The sequence below is a fragment of the Pinus tabuliformis genome, chromosome 3_1 (genome assembly GCF_031772625.1).
Source record: "Pinus tabuliformis cultivar Carrire ecotype Pingquan chromosome 3_1, CPIR1, whole genome shotgun sequence".
NCBI lineage: Eukaryota > Viridiplantae > Streptophyta > Pinopsida > Pinales > Pinaceae > Pinus > Pinus tabuliformis.
Genome location: NC_142301.1, coordinates 117,779,385 through 117,798,388, shown reverse-complemented (window position 1 = coordinate 117,798,388; position 19,004 = coordinate 117,779,385). Strand labels below are relative to the sequence as shown.

The 19,004-nt window shown below is 40.0% G+C and overlaps 1 protein-coding gene across 1 annotated transcript in view; it reads left to right on the top strand.

Moving 5' to 3' along the window:
* DEG7 (DegP protease 7) overlaps window positions 1–19,004 on the top strand; it is a 375,281-nt gene that overhangs the window by 91,020 nt on the left and 265,257 nt on the right. The window contains exon 4 of the mRNA XM_089410870.1: window positions 350–408. Within this exon, the coding sequence (XP_089266996.1) occupies window positions 350–408 (59 nt within the window). The remainder of the gene's footprint in view (window positions 1–349; window positions 409–19,004) is intronic.

Sequence of the window (19,004 nt, the reverse complement as noted above, 5' to 3'; positions counted from 1 at the left end):
GTGGCCATGATTTAAGTCTTACATGTAAAATTCGATTTTGTTTTAATTTTTCATTTGTAGTCGACTCTTTGGAAGTTTGTTGACTAACAAGTTGTTATTCATATTTCTTGTATGTGCTGTTTACGTTATATAAACATGTGTAAATAGCATGGACACAATTCATAGTTTGAATGAATCATCAGGGAATGTTTTGTTGGATGTTGTTGTAGTTGTTGTAATTGTGAAGGATTACAGTTATTCTTATTGATGAACTTTGTTGGTTTATCATGATTGTATGTAGGGTGTATCATTATTTGTTGTAGGCAGATGGTTCCATTGCAATTCTTGTTGATGAGACTCTTATCTGCAGGTTTCAATTTTGGCGGGGACATTGGCCCGATTGGATCGAGAGGCCCCTCACTATAAGAAGTACGTTATCATTGGCCCAGATTCTGGTTCTTTAAATTTTGTGATGACTCCCTTCTTATTCGTTGCTTTCAAGGTTTAACTTAGGTGCTCAAGATGTCCTGACTCCTTAAACTTCCAAGCTTTTGTGGATGCCCAAGGATTTTGTGCTTTTTATGTATCCATTTTTAGGAAATTGTGGGCTCTTTTGAAGTTCATACGTAGTATGGTGATATAATAGCTTGCAGATATTTGTCCATATTAAATCATGTAGTTTGGGGAATAGGAATTATTTGTTGAAAACTTTGATATTTTGCTTCACCTAAGGTAATTTAGAAATCAACTTTTAAGTTGTGTTTTTATCTTTGCTTCTATGATTATAATTGTCAATTGTATTGATTTTCTCGTGCAAACAAGATTAGTACAATTTTTCAAACTGATAACTACTTCCAATGATACAATTTGACTTTAGAGCATTCCAATCATTAGACAGTTATACTTGAAAAACTTCAACCATTAACTTTAATAGAGCAATAGAGATCACAGATAACAATAAAACAAGAGACACCAAAATTTCTTGGGACAAAACCCCACAAGGGGGAAAGCCCGTTAATCTTTCCTTACGAGATAGTTCAATTCATCAAAATGTACGTCAGAATATTTCAGTGAAAATGCCAATCTTTGACCTCAGTAAATGCCAAGACAAAGCAGTCAAATGAGAAAGAAAAGTCAATGCACTGGTAAAAGTCCAAGTCTGCAACAGAGGGCTGAATTTCGTCCCGAGTTAGCTGGTCAAATGGCTGCAATTCCTCAGAAAATTCTCGGTCAAAGTACATAATCTGACCTGTGGTCAACTCTAGGTCAATGGGCCGGAACAGGAGCAGATCTTTGGTGAACCACAGTCAACGAACCAGAGAAAACTTTGGCCTTCAACCTCAGTTAAAATTCAGTCAAACCTGAGAGAAACCAATCAAGTCAACACTGGTCAAACTTCGGTCAACGCAGAACTTCTTCTTTGTCTTCTCCTCACATCTTTGAACAGATCTTGTATTAATCGAATGGATGAGATGGATGAATGCCAAATGAGTTCAATGGAATGCCAATATATATGTGTGCTAGGAGGTGGGTTTTGATCATAGGGTCAAACTCCTTCAAGTGTTGAGGCCGACTTGGTCAACTTGAAAAGGCATAACTTACTTCTTCATTTTGCCACTGAAAATACTGACCGTAGCTACCAATTTTCAACAAATTGATCTTGGGACAGTCTTTTGGCTTATTTACCATGCATTTTCTTCTATTTGTAGGGCATTGTAATTTTATGTCCAATAATTTGTTTCAAAACTATTGTTTGTAGCTATGTTGTTCCTAGTGGCTGAACTGGAAAGGAAGTCCTTAATGTATCAATGTTTTTTTTTCCTTCCGCTCAATAAAACATCAAGTCCTTGTTGCAGTGGGGCCCGTGCTTTCTATTTGTAATGACACCTAAATAACTATGAAGTTATGATATTAGAATAATGATAATTTCAAATATCATAATGAAGGGACATAAGCAGAATATGAGGATAATATACAATCAGTCACTTTAGCAACTATAGCATTCTAGCACCCTTTGAGAGTGTTACCCCTTTCTCCTTTGGGTTAGTGAATCATGCAGGTTATCTTGAAGTTGTAATAGAACATGATATAACGAGTTTATCTTTCAATTCACTAGTTTCAGAAATGGCCTTATGATATTCTAACAGCATTCATTCTTTTTCATACATCAAAAAAATTTAAAATACATTATAATAAACAAATGAAATTAGTTAAAAAAATAGTTATTCTGTTTAAAAATAAATAAATGTCCCTACAATGGCTGGGGAAATCCAAGGAAATCAACCCACATAGGGAAATGTAACTTGGTCGATTCATCAGTCTGGGAGAAACCGTGATACTAAGGTCTTACAATATATCCATTGGTTGTATATGGGAACTTCAGCATAGTGTGCTTAACAAACTGGAACTGGAAAGACCCCGTGCTGAGATTTCTGATTCCTACTGGTGTCACCCATGGGATTGCGAATCCAGGCTTTGATATCATCTTATCAGGGGAATCTGCTTAGGTAGTTGTCAACAAAGCGATGTTTAGGTTCTCTATTTGGTATTATATAAAATTGATCAATGGTTGATGTGTACTTATTCTCATTCACACAAATATTGGGGTTACTCTTGGAGGAATGAATTCCAGAATCAGAGTCAAGCTCAGTACTTGGCAGGTTTATTTAGAAGCCATCTCCACCTTTTTTTGTGCAGTGATGATTTGCATGTTTGAAGGGTCTATTCTTGCAACCATGTACTGCCTTATTGGGCAGATTTTTCCTGCTAAAAGAATAATAAATTTCTAAAAGAATCCTTATTGGCTAAATTAGCCATGGGCCCCAAGAGTTGCAGGCCACCTATTTTACTTGTTCCTGACATCATCGGCTTGAGTTTGTGATATTGGTGGTTCTGATGTCTGATATTTATTTCATAAAGTTATTTTTATTTATTTCATAAAGTTACTTAACATTTCCTGTGCAATCGTCCTTGGAATATAGTTTCTCCACCAAATTTCAACCTCTGTGACTGCACTTTCTTGATTGTGAGATTGCATAAGTGAACACTCCTTTGATGTTTTTTGGCCCAAATTATTTTCCTTCTCGATAACCTCTCCATCTATTCATAACATAATTCATCAATAGATTCCTTAATTGTATCCTTCCAGTTGTCCAGTTGACATTTAGGGAATTCATTATGCCCAACTTTGGCACTATCTTTTGACAATGTATGCAATACACAATATTCCGTTTGTGCTTGTTAAGTTGTCTTGCATGTTTTTCCAACTTTTTCAAAGATGCATGTGTTTCAAATCTATGTCCATAGGAATCCAGGGTCAACTCCATGCACAACTCTAAAAGAATCATATTAGTGGTGCATGCTTCCAATTATTGCAAGCAATTCTGGAAATTGAAGTCCATCCTATCAAGTATACTTATTGCCATCTACATTTAACATATACTATATAGTAGTTCATCCATTTCATTAGCCCTTATTAGGAAGGGAAGATGTAAATAAAGTATACTAATATCCATAAATGACCAAAATGGGTCAATATGACTAAAGGTACATTAACAAGCATTGATTGCTATTGCTAAAAAGCAACCCTTCATTGAATAAATGACAACAGAAGTACAATATAGAAAAGAAAACCATGGCTATCTATGTGTAAAGCTAAAGGAACAATTGATAGAAGTTAGGGGAAGAAGTTTCAACATAGAACAAGGAATGCATTCAGATCATCATTGTGCCTAACGAAAGCCCTAAGGAGGATATAATCAAGACCTACTATCCTTATCTTGTATGACTCTTGAAGGTTAGAAGGAAGTTTGTTGTAGAGCTGCATCAAGTTTGTGAGATATGAGTACATGAGGATACTTAGAGGCTTCAACATGAAAGGAAGGAAGGAGGAAAGAGGATGATAGATTGAGCAAAAAACTTGACTAACAGTCAATGTTGATTGCTTTGTATGGGTCTCCCTTACAATGGAAATCTCTCCCACAAATAGTGGAAACCACTTTTTTTTTCTGCAATATTCACCGCCAAATAGGGCACTAGGGTTGTTAGTGTGCGGGGCAATCCTTTTTACCAAAGAAGCTCAAACAAATTCTAAAAATAGCCTCATGTGGTTGTACCCTCCTTGCTAGATGCATGTATGAATTTGCAAATCCAAATCAGTGCCTAAGGAGTGTTCGATTGCATTATTACTTCTCTTGTTTGTAAAGTCAAAATAAACCTCAAATTTATCACATGAATGATGATATGCCATGTGAAGATTGTGCCCAAAACAAGCATCAGAAATGTGCTCCAAGTTTATGATAAGAACTCTTTAATAACTACTTATTCCTTGCTAACCATATTTTTTTTAGATCAGGTGATCCGAAATGGATCAATATAATATTTGTTCTCTTTGTTTGTGCTTTATGGATTGAAAACCAAATTGGCTTTGAATTCCATTGAGCAATGTTAGAATTTAAAACTGCCTTTTTCAAGGCTTAGACAATGATTTTTTGGGGTGAAGACTTCAACCAAAGAGGCCTAAACGGCGTGGTGGTTTTTAACACACTATTCCTTTAATTGAGAGGTTTCTATTTGTGTGTTGTACACTTAAAATAGAGTTTGTATAAGAAAGCTATCCCTTTGGAAAGGTGATCATTGCTTTGACCATCAGAGTACCAAGTAGAAGCCACATCAACTTCTATTACTCACACATGTGGAGCTCGTTATGCATGATCTTTTAGGAAGATTCTAGAGGGTCTAAAACCCTAACCCTAATTGAAAATTTGGGAATGCAAAAACCCTATCCCTAATCTTGATGAATATTAAGAGGTGTTAATACTTTAGCTAGTAGGAGAGAAAGGGTTTTTGTTACTAATACTATTGTTGTAATTTTCAGCTACACTAACTATTGGTTCAAATGAGTGCAGTTCTAGTACATGTATTCAAAGGATTCTTGTTTCCTTCACCAAGTCGGTATATTGGTAGACCACCTTCCCTTGTTTGAGTACTCTTTGGATGTTGTTGGCCACCTCTTGCCTATTAAGCAAAAGAGGAATGTGATTATCAAGGAGGATATTTATAGATAGAATATCTAGAATACCTCGATCACCACCCTTTGAGGTTTGAGATCTAGGTAGGTCTTTTATGGATAATGATTCTTGGAGCTTAGAGAGGGCCTTATAGTGCAATCACCTTACATGCTTCCACATTGGATGCATTGGCTTTTGATTTCCCCAGGCTAGTTTGGAGTGGGTTCTGATTAACTTTGGGTGGGAGTTGAGCACCAAATACCATAGGAGGACAAATTATGTTAGTTCTGCCATTGATAGGGGACAAAGATAGAGGAGCACTTTATATTTAAGTGTCTTTGATACCATGACATACAAGGTTGGTTCTATTGCATGTTTAGGGAGTCTCATAACTACCTCTCCAAGTATTTTTGGTATACGAACCAATTGTGCCTAGCCTTATACTTGGGAGAGGTGCCTCGTTAATTTTTTCTTGAACTCAACAAGCTGGCTATTTAATTTTGAGCAAAGTATTTAACTATTGAATAAAATCACAATTGGGATTTTAACATAAACAATTTAGCAAAAGAAAATTGAAATCCAATCTCAATCACACATTACACACAATATATTATATACCCATTCAATAGTTCTTCATTAAAATAACATTAGAACCCACTTGGACTCCCTCCTTGGAAAAATGCCCTAAAGTGAGGAAAATACATACAAGTATAAATCTAGATATGATCCACTAGGGTGCTTTTTAAGGATGCAAATATTATGCCTATGTATGGTATTATAGGCAACTATTCTGGTCTGAAAATTATACATTGTAACAAACATAATTAAATATAAACAAATAGTTATGAGACATTGTGTCCCTTCATATGGTAACCCCACCTAGGTATTTATATCAAAGGGTCTTCATAATTCATATCATTCATTCATTAATAATACATTTTTTTAATATACAACGCATATCAATTCTTTTTATGCTATAATGGTATCAGAGTCGCGTTCTGCATCCTTCACCTGTTCCGTTAGTACAACTCCTGTAACACCTGTTCTGCATGGATTTCTTTTTGTTTGTCTTCCTGCGTCCATCTATAGCCGCCTTCACAACATGCCATCAACATTGCCATTTTTTTCTACCGGTTGTGTTTGTGTGCAAAATCTTCCTCTATCCAATTTTATCCAATTTTACTGTTTCAGCTCGCCTTTATATTTCCACTGCCATCGCATTCTAATCGCCACTGTGCCGTTCGCAATCATCTTTTCTGTTGCTTGCCAACTCTTGTCCCGACGCCACCTTCTGTATTCCAGTCCACTGTCACATCTAACCGGCATGCCGCTCCTCTGTCGACGTCACTGTGTCCCCCGCCCCCCACATCACCCGATATCCTGTTGGCGCCAGAGTTGGCAGGTCCATTAGAATTTAATACTAGTATTTTTTTTGTTAATTATATCATATACTTATTACTTAAATATATTTACATAGTTATCATACTTATAATTAGAGTTATCAATTTAATTTACTTATAGTTGTATTTAGTTATTATAGTTATAATAATAACATATTAAATTTAATTAAATACTAATATATTAATTATTAATATAATTATATATATATATATTTAATTAATTAAAAAAAGAAAGTGGATTTCACCAAGAATAAAACCAAACCCAAAATGCTGAACAATGAGCTATAGGCCGAGATAAATCGATATAGAGACGAAGTCAATAGCATGCCATATCGTCTCAACAACATAGAAAAGATGCAAACAAAATTGGGAGAAGGATGAAAAAACATTGCTTCAGAATATGAATCAACTAATAGAGAGAGGAAACAAAACTAATAATCAACTTGCAGATTCTGAAGATCGATGGTAATCTGCGCTAAGAATGAGGAATAACGACAAGGACGAAACCACTAGGACACTTAACTATGTTTCCATTTTCAAATGCCTTTGAGACCTTAAAGAAGTTGAAGGAATTTGATGTCTCACACTTTGAACTTTAAGTTGTTCAATTAATGATCAAGTTGTTCAATCTTGAGTTGAAAAATGATGATCCTCTTGCCTTAGCATCATAAATAAGATCCATTATGCATGACATAAAGGCCACCGATGTTGAAATAGATGTTCCTCTCACAACCTATGTCAAGGCACTATATCCCACCTATTCACATTATCTTGAGTCATTGCAAGCAAGTGGCAAACTTAAGGAGATTTCCTTTGACTCCCTTGAGAAGAAGTTTGCTGAAAGAGAGAAGGCTTTTGGGAAGAAGACAACTCCTCAGTCTTCTGAAGAAGCTGTGTGCCTTGCACAGAAAGAGAAGAATCATGCACAATATTCTTCTAGAGGAAGAGGTGGATAAAGAGGAAGAGGATGGAAGAATTCTAGAGGCAAGGGGCAAACATTTCCAAGGAGAAAGGTTTGATCTTCATTGCATACGATGCAATAGAGATGGGCATGATGCTTCCACTTGTAAGCTACCTTGGGACAAATTTGAGCAGGAAAGAAATGAAGAAAAGGGTAAAACACCTGGTAAAGGGAAAGGAAAAGCACCTGAGTCCGCTCATTATGTTGTGGTACATTGCAACATTGGAGTAACTGAAGACTTATTTAATGCTTCACTTGTTTCATGGAAAGATGCTTGTTTGCTTGATTCAGGAGCAACTTGTGACATAACTTTCAGAAGAGATTTGTTTGAAGAATTCATTGATAATGTTGATGGAGCAATATACATTGTAGACAAGTCAAAACTCAATCCATCAACAGGCTCAAACTGCTTGGTCTTCCAGACTTTCTTCTACATGATGTTCTACACCTCTTAGAGTTGAGGAGAAATTTGCCGTCTTTGGTCCACATCCGCCAATAAGGTCACTCCATTCACATATTTGATGGCAAGGTTGAGGTTAGAAAAACATCATATCACTCGCTTGTCATGACTAGGATAGAAGAAGAATTTTTTTTGAAGCGGCAAGGAACCTTTGCTCATGCACGAAACTTTTCATACAGTGTTCACTATGATGAAGGTACACTTCCATCAAGTCTTTATGGCATGCTAGATTTGGGCACTTGAACTATGACAACCTTCGTTTGCTGAAGAAAAATGGTGTTATTGGTTTGCCTACTATTCCTAGGAAACTTAAGCAATGTGATGCTTGTATCTTTGAAGAGCACAAGAAACAATCTTTTCATGATTCTCATTCCAGAGCACATAGAAAACTTGAACTCACTCATTCTGATTTATGTGGCTTAATGACTGTTCCTTCTGCAAATGGTAATAAATACATGATGACATGTATTGATGACTACACTAGAATGTGTTGGGTTATTTATTGAAGAACAAATCTGAAGCTTTTGAAACATTCAAGAACTTTCATGCATGGATTGAAAATGATGCAAAATCTCATATTGGCTCTATTCGTACTGATAATGGCAAAGAATATACTTAAGATGAATTTGAAAACTATCTTCATCAACATGCGATCAAATGGCACAAACAAACTCAAATATTCAACAAATTCATATTTATTATTATTAAACATATAGAAGATGATTACAATTTGTGGGAGGCCCCTGGCTTTATATTGTCTTGGGTGCCTCTTGGTGAATGTTGATCATGCCTTTTGCTTAATAACTACTAATTAACTACCTTTTATATAACATTGCATTGCTCCCAAAAAATGCTTTGTCCTCAAAGCATACATAACGATGGATGTTGTTGACGAAATGCTTCAGTCTCCTGAGAAGCTTCTTCTTTTGGTAAGTCCTTCCACTTGATAAAGTATTCCTTGATTACACGAGATCGAAGCTTCTTCTCTTTGGTGGATATTATACCTTTTGGTTCTAAAATGACCCTTCCTTCATCATCTAAGGATGGAAGCATTGTTTGTGTTGATTGATGGTCGCCTAGTGCCCTTTTAAAGCAGGATACATGTAAGACATTGTGAACACAACTTTTATCCGGAAGGCTTAACCTATATGCAACTTGCCTGATCTTTTTGTTGATTTGGATGGTCCATAGAACTTCGGTGCCAATTTATTTTTTCCTTTTTGTTTCAAGGACAACTGTTTGTATGGCTGGAGCTTAACAAATACCCATTCTCCAACTTCAAATTCTCTCTTGGTTTTGTTTTGGTCAGCTTGTTGATTCATACGGTTTCTTGCATTATTTAAATTTTCTTTTAGGGTTTGGACGATTTTTTGGGTTTATTCTTGTTGGTTTTTAACAACTTGTAGATTTGTCTAGATGGTAGCTAGATCCTTCCATTTCGGAGGTTTGTACCCATACAAAGCTTGGAATGGAGTCATTTTAGCTTAATATGATAAGTAGAATTATACCACCATTTAGCGAGGTGCAACCACTAAACCCACTTATTTTGTTTTTCTGTAGCGTAACAATGTAGGTAGGCTTCCAAACATTTATTGACAACCTCCGTTTGTCCATCTGTTTGAGGGCGGTTAGAGAAACTCATATTTAGGTAGGTTCCTATGTGGTTGAACAATTCCTTTTAGAATTTTCCCTTAAATTTGGCATCTCTATCGCTCACAATGACTTTTGGAAAAACCGTGTAATTTATAAATATTTTTGCAAAATACCTCAGCAATTTGTTTAGTTGAGTCTGATTTCTTTATTGCAATAAAGTGAGCATATTTGGTGAGTTTGTTGACTACTATGAAAATCTTATCCTTGCCCTCAGATACAGGTAATCCCTCAATAAAGTCCATTGATATTTCTTCCCATTTTTGATTCGGAATGTTTAAGGGGTGAAGTAATCCAGGTGTCATAATATTTTCACTTTTATTTCTTTGACATTTGTCACATTCTGCTACATATTTTTGAATATCGCGACTCATCCCCTTCCAAAAGAATGATTGATGTGCATTGTAGTAAGTTTTAAAGAATCCTACATGTCCGGGTGACAGTGAATCATGTGACTACTTGAGTATCTTGGATTTAAACTTGGAGTTTGAATTCAGATAGTTTCTTCCTTTGTATCATAGAATATCGTTCTTCCATTCAAATTTTGAGTTGTTTGGAAGGTAATTGATTATCGTAGCTATTTTTGGATCCTTGCCATACTCACTTTGAATCTTATTAGGCCATTTAGGAACAACAACTGAGACCGCAAGTAATGTTGGTTCTTCGTCCTTCCTAGATAGGGCATCTACTACTACATTGTTTTTTCCCTTTGTATGTAGTATCTCCATGTCAAAGGGACAAGTTTTTCAATCCATATTTGTTGTTCTTCAGAAAGTGTTTTTTGTTGAAGGAGGTGCTGGAGACTGTTATGGTCTGTTCGAATTGAGAACTTACTTCCCAAAAGATATTGTCTCCAGTAGGCCAGTGTGTGCATAATAGCGAGCATTTCCTTTTTGTACGTGGACTTAAGACATTCTCGTTTATTGAGCTTCATGCTTTCAAAAGATATTGGATGCCCTTCTTGCATTAATACTGCCCTATACCGAACTCGGAAGCATCACACTTGATGATAAATGGTTTAGAGAAATCCCTCAGTTCTTCAAAACACCTTCCTACTTCCTCATTCCATTGAAATGATTTCTTCTTTAAAAGGTTTGTTAGAGGTGCAGTTATATGTGCATAGTTTTTAATAAGTCTTCGGTAATATCCAGTCAGTCCTAAGAACCCTCTTAGCTTGGATATAGTAATAGCTTTGGTCCATTCCTTTATAGCCTAGATTTTATTAGGGTCCACTTTTACTACTTCCTGGGATATTATGTGTTCGAGATATTCTACTTCTTCCTTTCCAAAGGTGCATTTGGATTTGTTGGCGTAGAACTGATGCTCTTTCAATAGTGTAAGAACTTTATCCAGATGTTGTAGGTACTCCTACCAAGTTTTACTGTAAATTAAAATAGTATAAAAGAATACTAATACAAACTTCTTAAGATATGGACGAAATAACTCGTTCATAGTGGTTTGGAATGTTGCTGGTGCATTGGTTAACCCAAAGGGCATTACTTTAAATTCGTAGTGACCTTCATGTGTTTGGAACACAGTTTTTGGTATGTCTTCCAACCTGATTCTGATTTGGTAATAGCTTGACCTTAAGTCCAATTTTGAGAAGTATTTTGCGCCATGTAGTCCATCCAACATTTCGTCGATAAAGGGAATTTGTTTTTAATCGTTATTTTGTTTAATTCTCTATAATCAATGCATAGCTTGAATAATCCATCCTTCTTCCTTACCAATACCACTGGAGCAACATACAAACTCTTACTTTTCGAGATGATCCCACATTTTAAAAGGTCTTGGATTAATCTCTCAATTTCAGTGTTTTGGTGATGCAGATATCGATATGGTTTGATGTTGACGGGGTCTGATCCTGCTTTGACTTCTATTGTATGCTCGATTTCCCTGTTAGGAGGCATTTTCATGGGCAAGTCTTGGAATACTTTTTCATGCTTCTGAATTAGCTCTTGTACTTCTGGTGACTCTTCGCTAATCACTTTTGCAGATAACATTTCTAATTGGTGACATTGTACTACATAAGCTAGTGCTCCTTTTTGAATCATTTTCATCATCTGGGATGATGACATGATTTGATTTTCTGGTGCTTGGAATCCGTATAACTTGTACCTCTGCCCTTCCCATTTAAAGCTTATAAACCGCTCTTGATAGTTGGTAGAGTAAGTGCCTAGATGATCCAGGTGGATATTGGTGGCCACCTGCCAGGTCCACCTGGACCCCCACCATTGTCTTTCTCAGCATTTTCAGTTTCCTTAATTGTAGCACAGTTTACTATTTTTAGCAGTTTTTCGGGTCCTGAACTTCCGGAGCCGTTTTGAGGCCCTAAACGACGTTTTTTTTGGAATTCTGGGGCGACCGAGCCCTATGTTGCCTCCCAAAGTGGTAGTACTCGGATAGATCTTTCTAACGAGCTATCGTACGCGTCAAACGGAGATCGTATGCCAAAGTTACGACCCCGGGAAATTGATGTACCAATTTACCCAAACGGGGCCCACAATTTGGCGTTTCATCTTCTAGGGTTAGGTTTCGGTATGTGAAGGGTTTTCCATTGTTTCTCAACAATAAGTAGGCCTTCGAGCCTCATTGTAATACAGTTCAGAACAGTTCAGAGGCATGTAGCCATCACATCTCTTCTCAGAGATAAGCTACCATCGCCCTAGCTAGTTTATTGCCATTTCTGTTTGTAAGCATATGTCAGTATTTTCCATTAATGAAATGAAGTATTATTTCCGCTGCATCTTTGTGTATATGGTTATCTCTGTAATTTGTTGCGTTCCTGCTTAAATTGGGATCAGTGGTATCAGAGCGGTCTGCTTTTTCTCTGTTTTTCTTTGCATGTCCCCAACAAGGTCGGGATATAAGGAGTTAGGGCTTGAACTGGTTGAACCTTTGCAAGACCAGCCTCGCAAATCCCGACGGCCTCCCATGGCGGACGAGAAGAAAGACGAGGGGGCAGGAGATCCCATCAAAATCTTGCTCGAAGAAGCGCTCGAGCGACAACAGAACGCGATGATGGACAGCTTTGCGCAGATCCTTCAGCGGCTACCCAGAAGCGGCGCATCGGCTTCCAACAGCTCCTCTGGAAACGCCACACCCTTTAAGGTACAAGTTAATTTTGAAATCCCCATATTCGAGGGTCAGATAGACGCCGATGCCGTAGATAAATGGTTAAATCTGCTAGAGGGTTATTTTTCTGTTCATGAATTTTCGAGTCGGGAAAAGATTGTTTTTGCTCTTCTCAAAGCAGCCCCCCACGTCAAGGACTGGTGGGAAACCTACTGCGAGCAGAAGGATGAAAGTACTGGCTCACTATTTTCAGCCGCACCCACCTGGGATTCGTTCCGGGATGCCATCAAGGAGCAGTACTACCCTGTCGGAAGCTATGAGGATGAATACATAAAGTGGACCACGCTGCGGCAGGGAAGGGACCAAGATGTGCCGGAGTTCACCAATCTTTTCCATACCCTTCGCACAAAGTTGGGTATCAAGGATTCGGAGCAACATTTGATACTCAAATACCGTGGCTGCCTGCACAAGTACATCCAGGAAGAAATACAGTTCCTAAACATCCCCTCGCTCGGCGCAGCATACCGGTATGCCGTCAAAGTCGAGCAGAAGTTTAAACAAAAGAAGCGAGACTTTGGATCTGCGAATCCAAAGCAGGGGAAAGGTGCCCCTAAACCACAGAACAAAGGACAAAGCCAAGGCGGGACAGCCCAAGACAACCAGCTGAAGCTGCAAGCAAAGAGCAACGCCGCGAAAGGACACTGGAAAATGGTGCGAGTTCCATAAGAGCTCCACTCACAACACAAGTGAGTGTCGGGCCAAACAGTCACTGGTGGCTGAGCTAAAGGTTTCAGAATCAGATGCATGTTCCGACTCTGAGTCAGAACCCGATAAGGGGTATGAAAAAGGGAAGCAGATCATTGATGCGGATCCCAGCGCCACTGTTGCTACCGCAAAGATCCAGAAAAATGAACCCGAAGATCCAGAGGAGGAGGAGCGTCTCTTCCACTCCCAGATGTGGGTCAAGGGCTCCCCGATACAGTTCATTGTTGATAGCGGGAGTCAAAAGAACCTCATTTCGGCAGAGGTCGTGAAGCGGTTGGGCTTACCGACCACAGCACATCCACAACCATACACCATTGGGTGGCTTTACCAAGGGCGAGATCTTCGCGTGAGCCAGCAGTGTCGCCTTCCATACAACATCAAGCCCTTCACGGATGAGGTATTGTGTGACATTGCTCCCCTTGAAGTTTGTGATGTATTACTAGGACAACCATACTTGTGGAAGCGACATGCTGTGTATGAATCAAGGCCCCGTGCTGTTATTATTACATTGGGAAATAAGTTGTTCAGGATACCAGAGGTACCACCACCTGCCGCCATCTCTTTGATTACTGCAAAACAATGCAGTAAGATCATTTCCAAAACCAGGAAATTTGTTTTCCTGATGATACGCCCTCAAGGGAAGAAGAAGACAGTGGCCGCGGCCTCCAAACGAGGTCCCTCTGCACGGCAGCTACAAATGGACAAGATTGTGGAGGAGTACAAAGACATCTTCACCTCCCCGGCAGGGGTTCCTCTGCACTGTCAAGTCAAGCACTCCATTGATCTGACCCCAGGTGCGCCGCTACCCAATGGACCAATTTATCGGCGCTCCGTTCTGGAGAACAATGAAATCAAGAGGCAGATTCAGGAGCTCCTACAGAAAGGTCACATCCGTCCGAGTTCTTCGCCCTGTGGGAGCCCGATAGTGTTGGTACAGAAGAAGGATGGGACGTGGAGACTCTGTATTGACTATCGGGCGCTGAACAAGATCACTGTCCGTAATAGGTACCCGATCCCGCGGATTGATGACCTCCTAGACCAACTAAAGGGGGCGAAATATTTCAGCAAGATCGATCTGAAGTCAGGATATCACCAGGTACCAATTGAACCCTCAGATGTGTGGAAGACTGCCTTCAAATCCAAGGAGGGCCTCTTCGAATGGTTGGTCATGCCTTTCGGATTGACGAATGCTCCTGCAACCTTTATGAGGCTAATGGATGACATCTTGCGGCCATTCACCAACTCCTTTGTAGTAGTATACTTGGATGACATTCTGATCTTCAGCCAGAGTTGGGAAGAGCACCTCCACCACATCCGACAGGTTCTCCAAACACTGCGGCAACACAAGCTATGTGCCAATTTGGAGAAATGCACTTTTGGCATGACCGAGGTCCAGTATCTGGGATACATCATTGATGAACAGGGGGTGCATGTCGATCCAGCCAAGGTCCAAGTCATTCGGGATTGGCCCTCTCCAACCACTCTAACAGAGCTCCGCAGCTTTCTAGGTCTTGCCAACTTCTACCGCAGGTTTGTGTTGGGATTTTCTCATATTTCTTGGCCCTTGAGTCAAGTCACCAAGGGCGGGGCGAAAGCAAAATTCTTTTGGTCTGAATCTCAACAGAAGGCATTCAGGGAGTTGAAGGATCGCCTCTGCACGGCACCAGTGCTCGCGTTACCAGATTTACAACAACCATTTGAGGTCGAGACAGATGCCTCTGACTATGCTATTGGGGCAGTCCTTACTCAACATGGACATCCAGTGGCATATCACAGTGAAACACTTTCAGACACAGTCCGGAAGTACCCCACTTATGATAAAGAGATGTATTCCATTGTACAGGCCTGCCGACAATGGAAGCATTACATTTTGGGGAAGGAAACGGTCATCCACACAGACCACCGACCTCTGCAATTCATACAGACCCAAGGGAAATTGCAGAATGATCGCCATCAGAAGTGGTCTACATACCTGCAACAGTTTCACTTGAATATCAAGTATAAAAAGGGCAGCACCAATAATGTTGCAGATTGCCTCAGTCGACCACCGATCATGGCGCTAACCACCGTGCTCAACTCTTGCGGGCACGAGACTTCTGATTGGCCACTTCTCTACAAAAGCGACCCAGAATTCGGCCACACATACCAGACACTCTTGGAGGGTCGGCAGGTTGCAGATTTTCACCTCCAGGATGCCCTATTATGCCACCTCGGTCACCTTTGTGTTCCTTCAAGCGAGCGTGCCAAGATGATTTGGGAAGCACACTACAGTCGGGCTGCTGGGCATTTCGGGGTCGAGAAAACAGTGGCAGTACTGCAAAACTATTTCTATTGGCCGAATCTTCGACAGGATGTTGGGAAGTACATCCGATCATGTACTGCCTGTGCCATTGCCAAACCGACCATTAAGAAGCAAGGCCTCTATACCCCGTTGCCTACCCCTAGTCGACCTTGGGAATCCATCTCCATGGATTACATGTCAGGCCTTCCTTCCACTAAGCATGGAAATGACTGTGTTTTTGTGGTCGTCGACAGGTTCTCAAAGATGGCCATTATGATGGCCTGCAAGAAGAATATCACAGCAGAAGCCACTGCTAAACTCTTCTTTGAACGAGTGTGGGTGCACTTTGGGATCCCACAGTCTATCATCTCAGATCGGGACAGTCGGTTTCTCAGCACATTTTGGTCCAGTCTCTGGTCAATGCTGGACACCAAACTCACGAAGTCCACAGCCTTCCATCCTCAAACTGATGGCCAGACAGAGGTTGTCAACAGGATGATTGTGCACATTCTGCGCATGTATAACTCAAAGCATCCACGCACATGGGACGAGAGCCTCCCCTATGTTCAGCACAGCTACAACCGAGCTCTTCACAGCTCCACTGGCCATAGCCCTTTTCAGGTGGGTTTAGGATTCCAGCCACTATGCCCCATTGATGTGGCCATGCCACTTGCAGCTACTCACATGAATTCAGCTCATGTCCAGTCCGAAACAGATAAGGCCACCAGCTTCATTGAGCGCATCCAACATATTCGCCAGCAGGTCCATGACATTCTTGAGAAATCAAATGCCAAGTACAAGCAGCGACATGATCAACACCGGGTGCCACACAAGTTTCAGGTGGGCGACAAAGTCTGGTTGCATTTGCAAAAGGAACGCCTTACTGGAGCCTATCGGAAATTGAGACCACTTCGATATGGTCCTTACACCATTACTAAGGCTATGGGAGACAATGCATTTGAGCTCAGCATTCCCCCATTCCTTGGCCTGCACCCAGTGTTCAATGTGGACCGCCTTCGGCCATACTTTCCACCATTGCTAGACACATCCGACATTGCAGAACAGCTCAAACCCACAGAATTAAATCCAGATTGCATGGAACAAGCTGCAGCCTGCAACTGATCGGATCATGGACACACAGATCAAGAACACTCGCCAACAGCATATCCAACTGTATCGAGTTGTCAAAGCAGGCCAACTCCTTCAGCAGGGCAAGTGGCTCACCAGGGAACAAGTTCAGCAGAGGTTTCCTCATCTCATGGAGGAGCTCAACGCAATGGGGACCATTGCTTCCTAAGGGGGGAGGAATGATCCAGGTGGATATTGGTGGCCACCTGCCAGGTCCACCTGGACCCCCACCATTGTCTTTCTCAGCATTTTCAGTTTCCTTAATTGTAGCACAGTTTACTATTTTTAGCAGTTTTTCGGGTCCTGAACTTCCGGAGCCGTTTTGAGGCCCTAAACGACGTTTTTTTGGAATTCTGGGGCGACCGAGCCCTATGTTGCCTCCCAAAGTGGTAGTACTCGGATAGATCTTTCTAACGAGCTATCGTACGCGTCAAACGGAGATCGTATGCCAAAGTTACGACCCGGGAAATTGATGTACCAATTTACCCAAACGGGGCCCACAATTTGGCGTTTCATCTTCTAGGGTTAGGTTTCGGTATGTGAAGGGTTTTCCATTGTTTCTCAACAATAAATAGGCCTTCGAGCCTCATTGTAATACAGTTCAGAGGCATGTAGCCATCACATCTCTTCTCAGAGATAAGCTACCATCGCCCTAGCTAGTTTATTGCCATTTCTGTTTGTAAGCATATGTCAGTATTTTCCATTAATGAAATGAAGTATTATTTCCGCTGCATCTTTGTGTATATGGTTATCTCTGTAATTTGTTGCGTTCCTGCTTAAATCTGGATCACTAGAGTTAGTAGCCATTGGATACCTAAGACCACATCTACTCCTCCTAATGGTACAGTGTAGAACAAAGATTCTAAATTAAAGTCTTGAATCTGCAATTTGACCTTATGGCATTTCCCTACCTTTTCAATCTTCTTACCGTTGGCTACCATCACCTTCATGTTGGGCATGGGAAATGTGAAAATGTTGAGTCTCTTTGCCATGGTTGAGTCTAAAAAATTGTGGGTGCTACCGGAGTCGATGAGAACCACTACGTTGTTCTTCTTTATATGTCCTTTTAATTTTAAAGTCTGGGGTTGTGATATACCTGTCATAGCTGATAATGACACTTGCAGAATGCTTTCGTCATCTAATTCTGGAGAGAATTCTGGGGCATATTCTATTCCTTCTATGTTTGATTCATCACTATTTGAATCATTAGTTGCTTCACAATTATATAGGTTCTTTGTCTCTTTTCCTTTAGAACACCTATGTTTAGGGTCCCACTTTTCGCCACAACGTTTGCACTTGCCTTCTTTCATCCTTTGCATTTCCACATTAGATTTTTTGCCTTCACGAAGATGTGGTGGAACATATCTTGTATTATCCGTATTCACAGATTGGGGCATTCTTTGTCTCGAATATACGTTTTCCGGTTTTGAAAACAATATCTGTTCAAATTTCTTTTCAGCAACTTTTGCTTTTTGTCCTGCTACTTGTATTGATGTAATGTCATGAAGCTCAAGTTCTACTCGTAGATGAGTTTTAAGTCCGGAGATGTATGATTGGATTAGACGAGATTCTGATAACTCAGGTACTCGTGTTGCTAAGGTCTCCTATTCTCGAGTGTATTCATCCATATCTCCTTTTTGTTGCAATCTGATGAGTGTTGAAAGGAACTCTTCTTCCTTGACACCTTGGAATCTCTTAAAGAACGCCTCCTTAAATTTTCTCTGATGGATAGTGAGTGTCGTCTTCTTCCACCACACATACTAGTTATATGATTCGCCTTCCATTTGCATGGAAGCACACCTAATCTTTTCGTCATCATTATCAAAATCATAAATCTCGAAATATTCTTATGCTTTATTGAGCCATGCAAAACTGCATTTTTCGTTACTGTCGAACTTGGGTAGCTCGATTTTTGGCCTTCATTGATACGTCACTAATGGTGAAGTGAAAAGAGGGTATTGATTGGTGAATGAATTCCAGAGCTGCCTATTTTGAAAATTCGCATTACTATTTTCTTGATGGTGCATGGATGATTTTTTTGGAGACAAAGTTTTTTCATGAGAATCTGGTGAATTTGTTGGATCTGATGAATTATGTTCGGGTGTAATCTTCATCCTGTCACAAATAACGATCAACATGGTCATTCTCTGATTATGATTCATTTTGGGTTTGATCTGGTTCTGCCTGAGCTGTTGTTCTATCCGATTTTTCGTATCTTGAAGCTTCTTGATGTCGTCGGAATGTTCGGTAACCTTACTCTCGAGATCGACTAATTTTTGGTTAAAATCATTGGAAT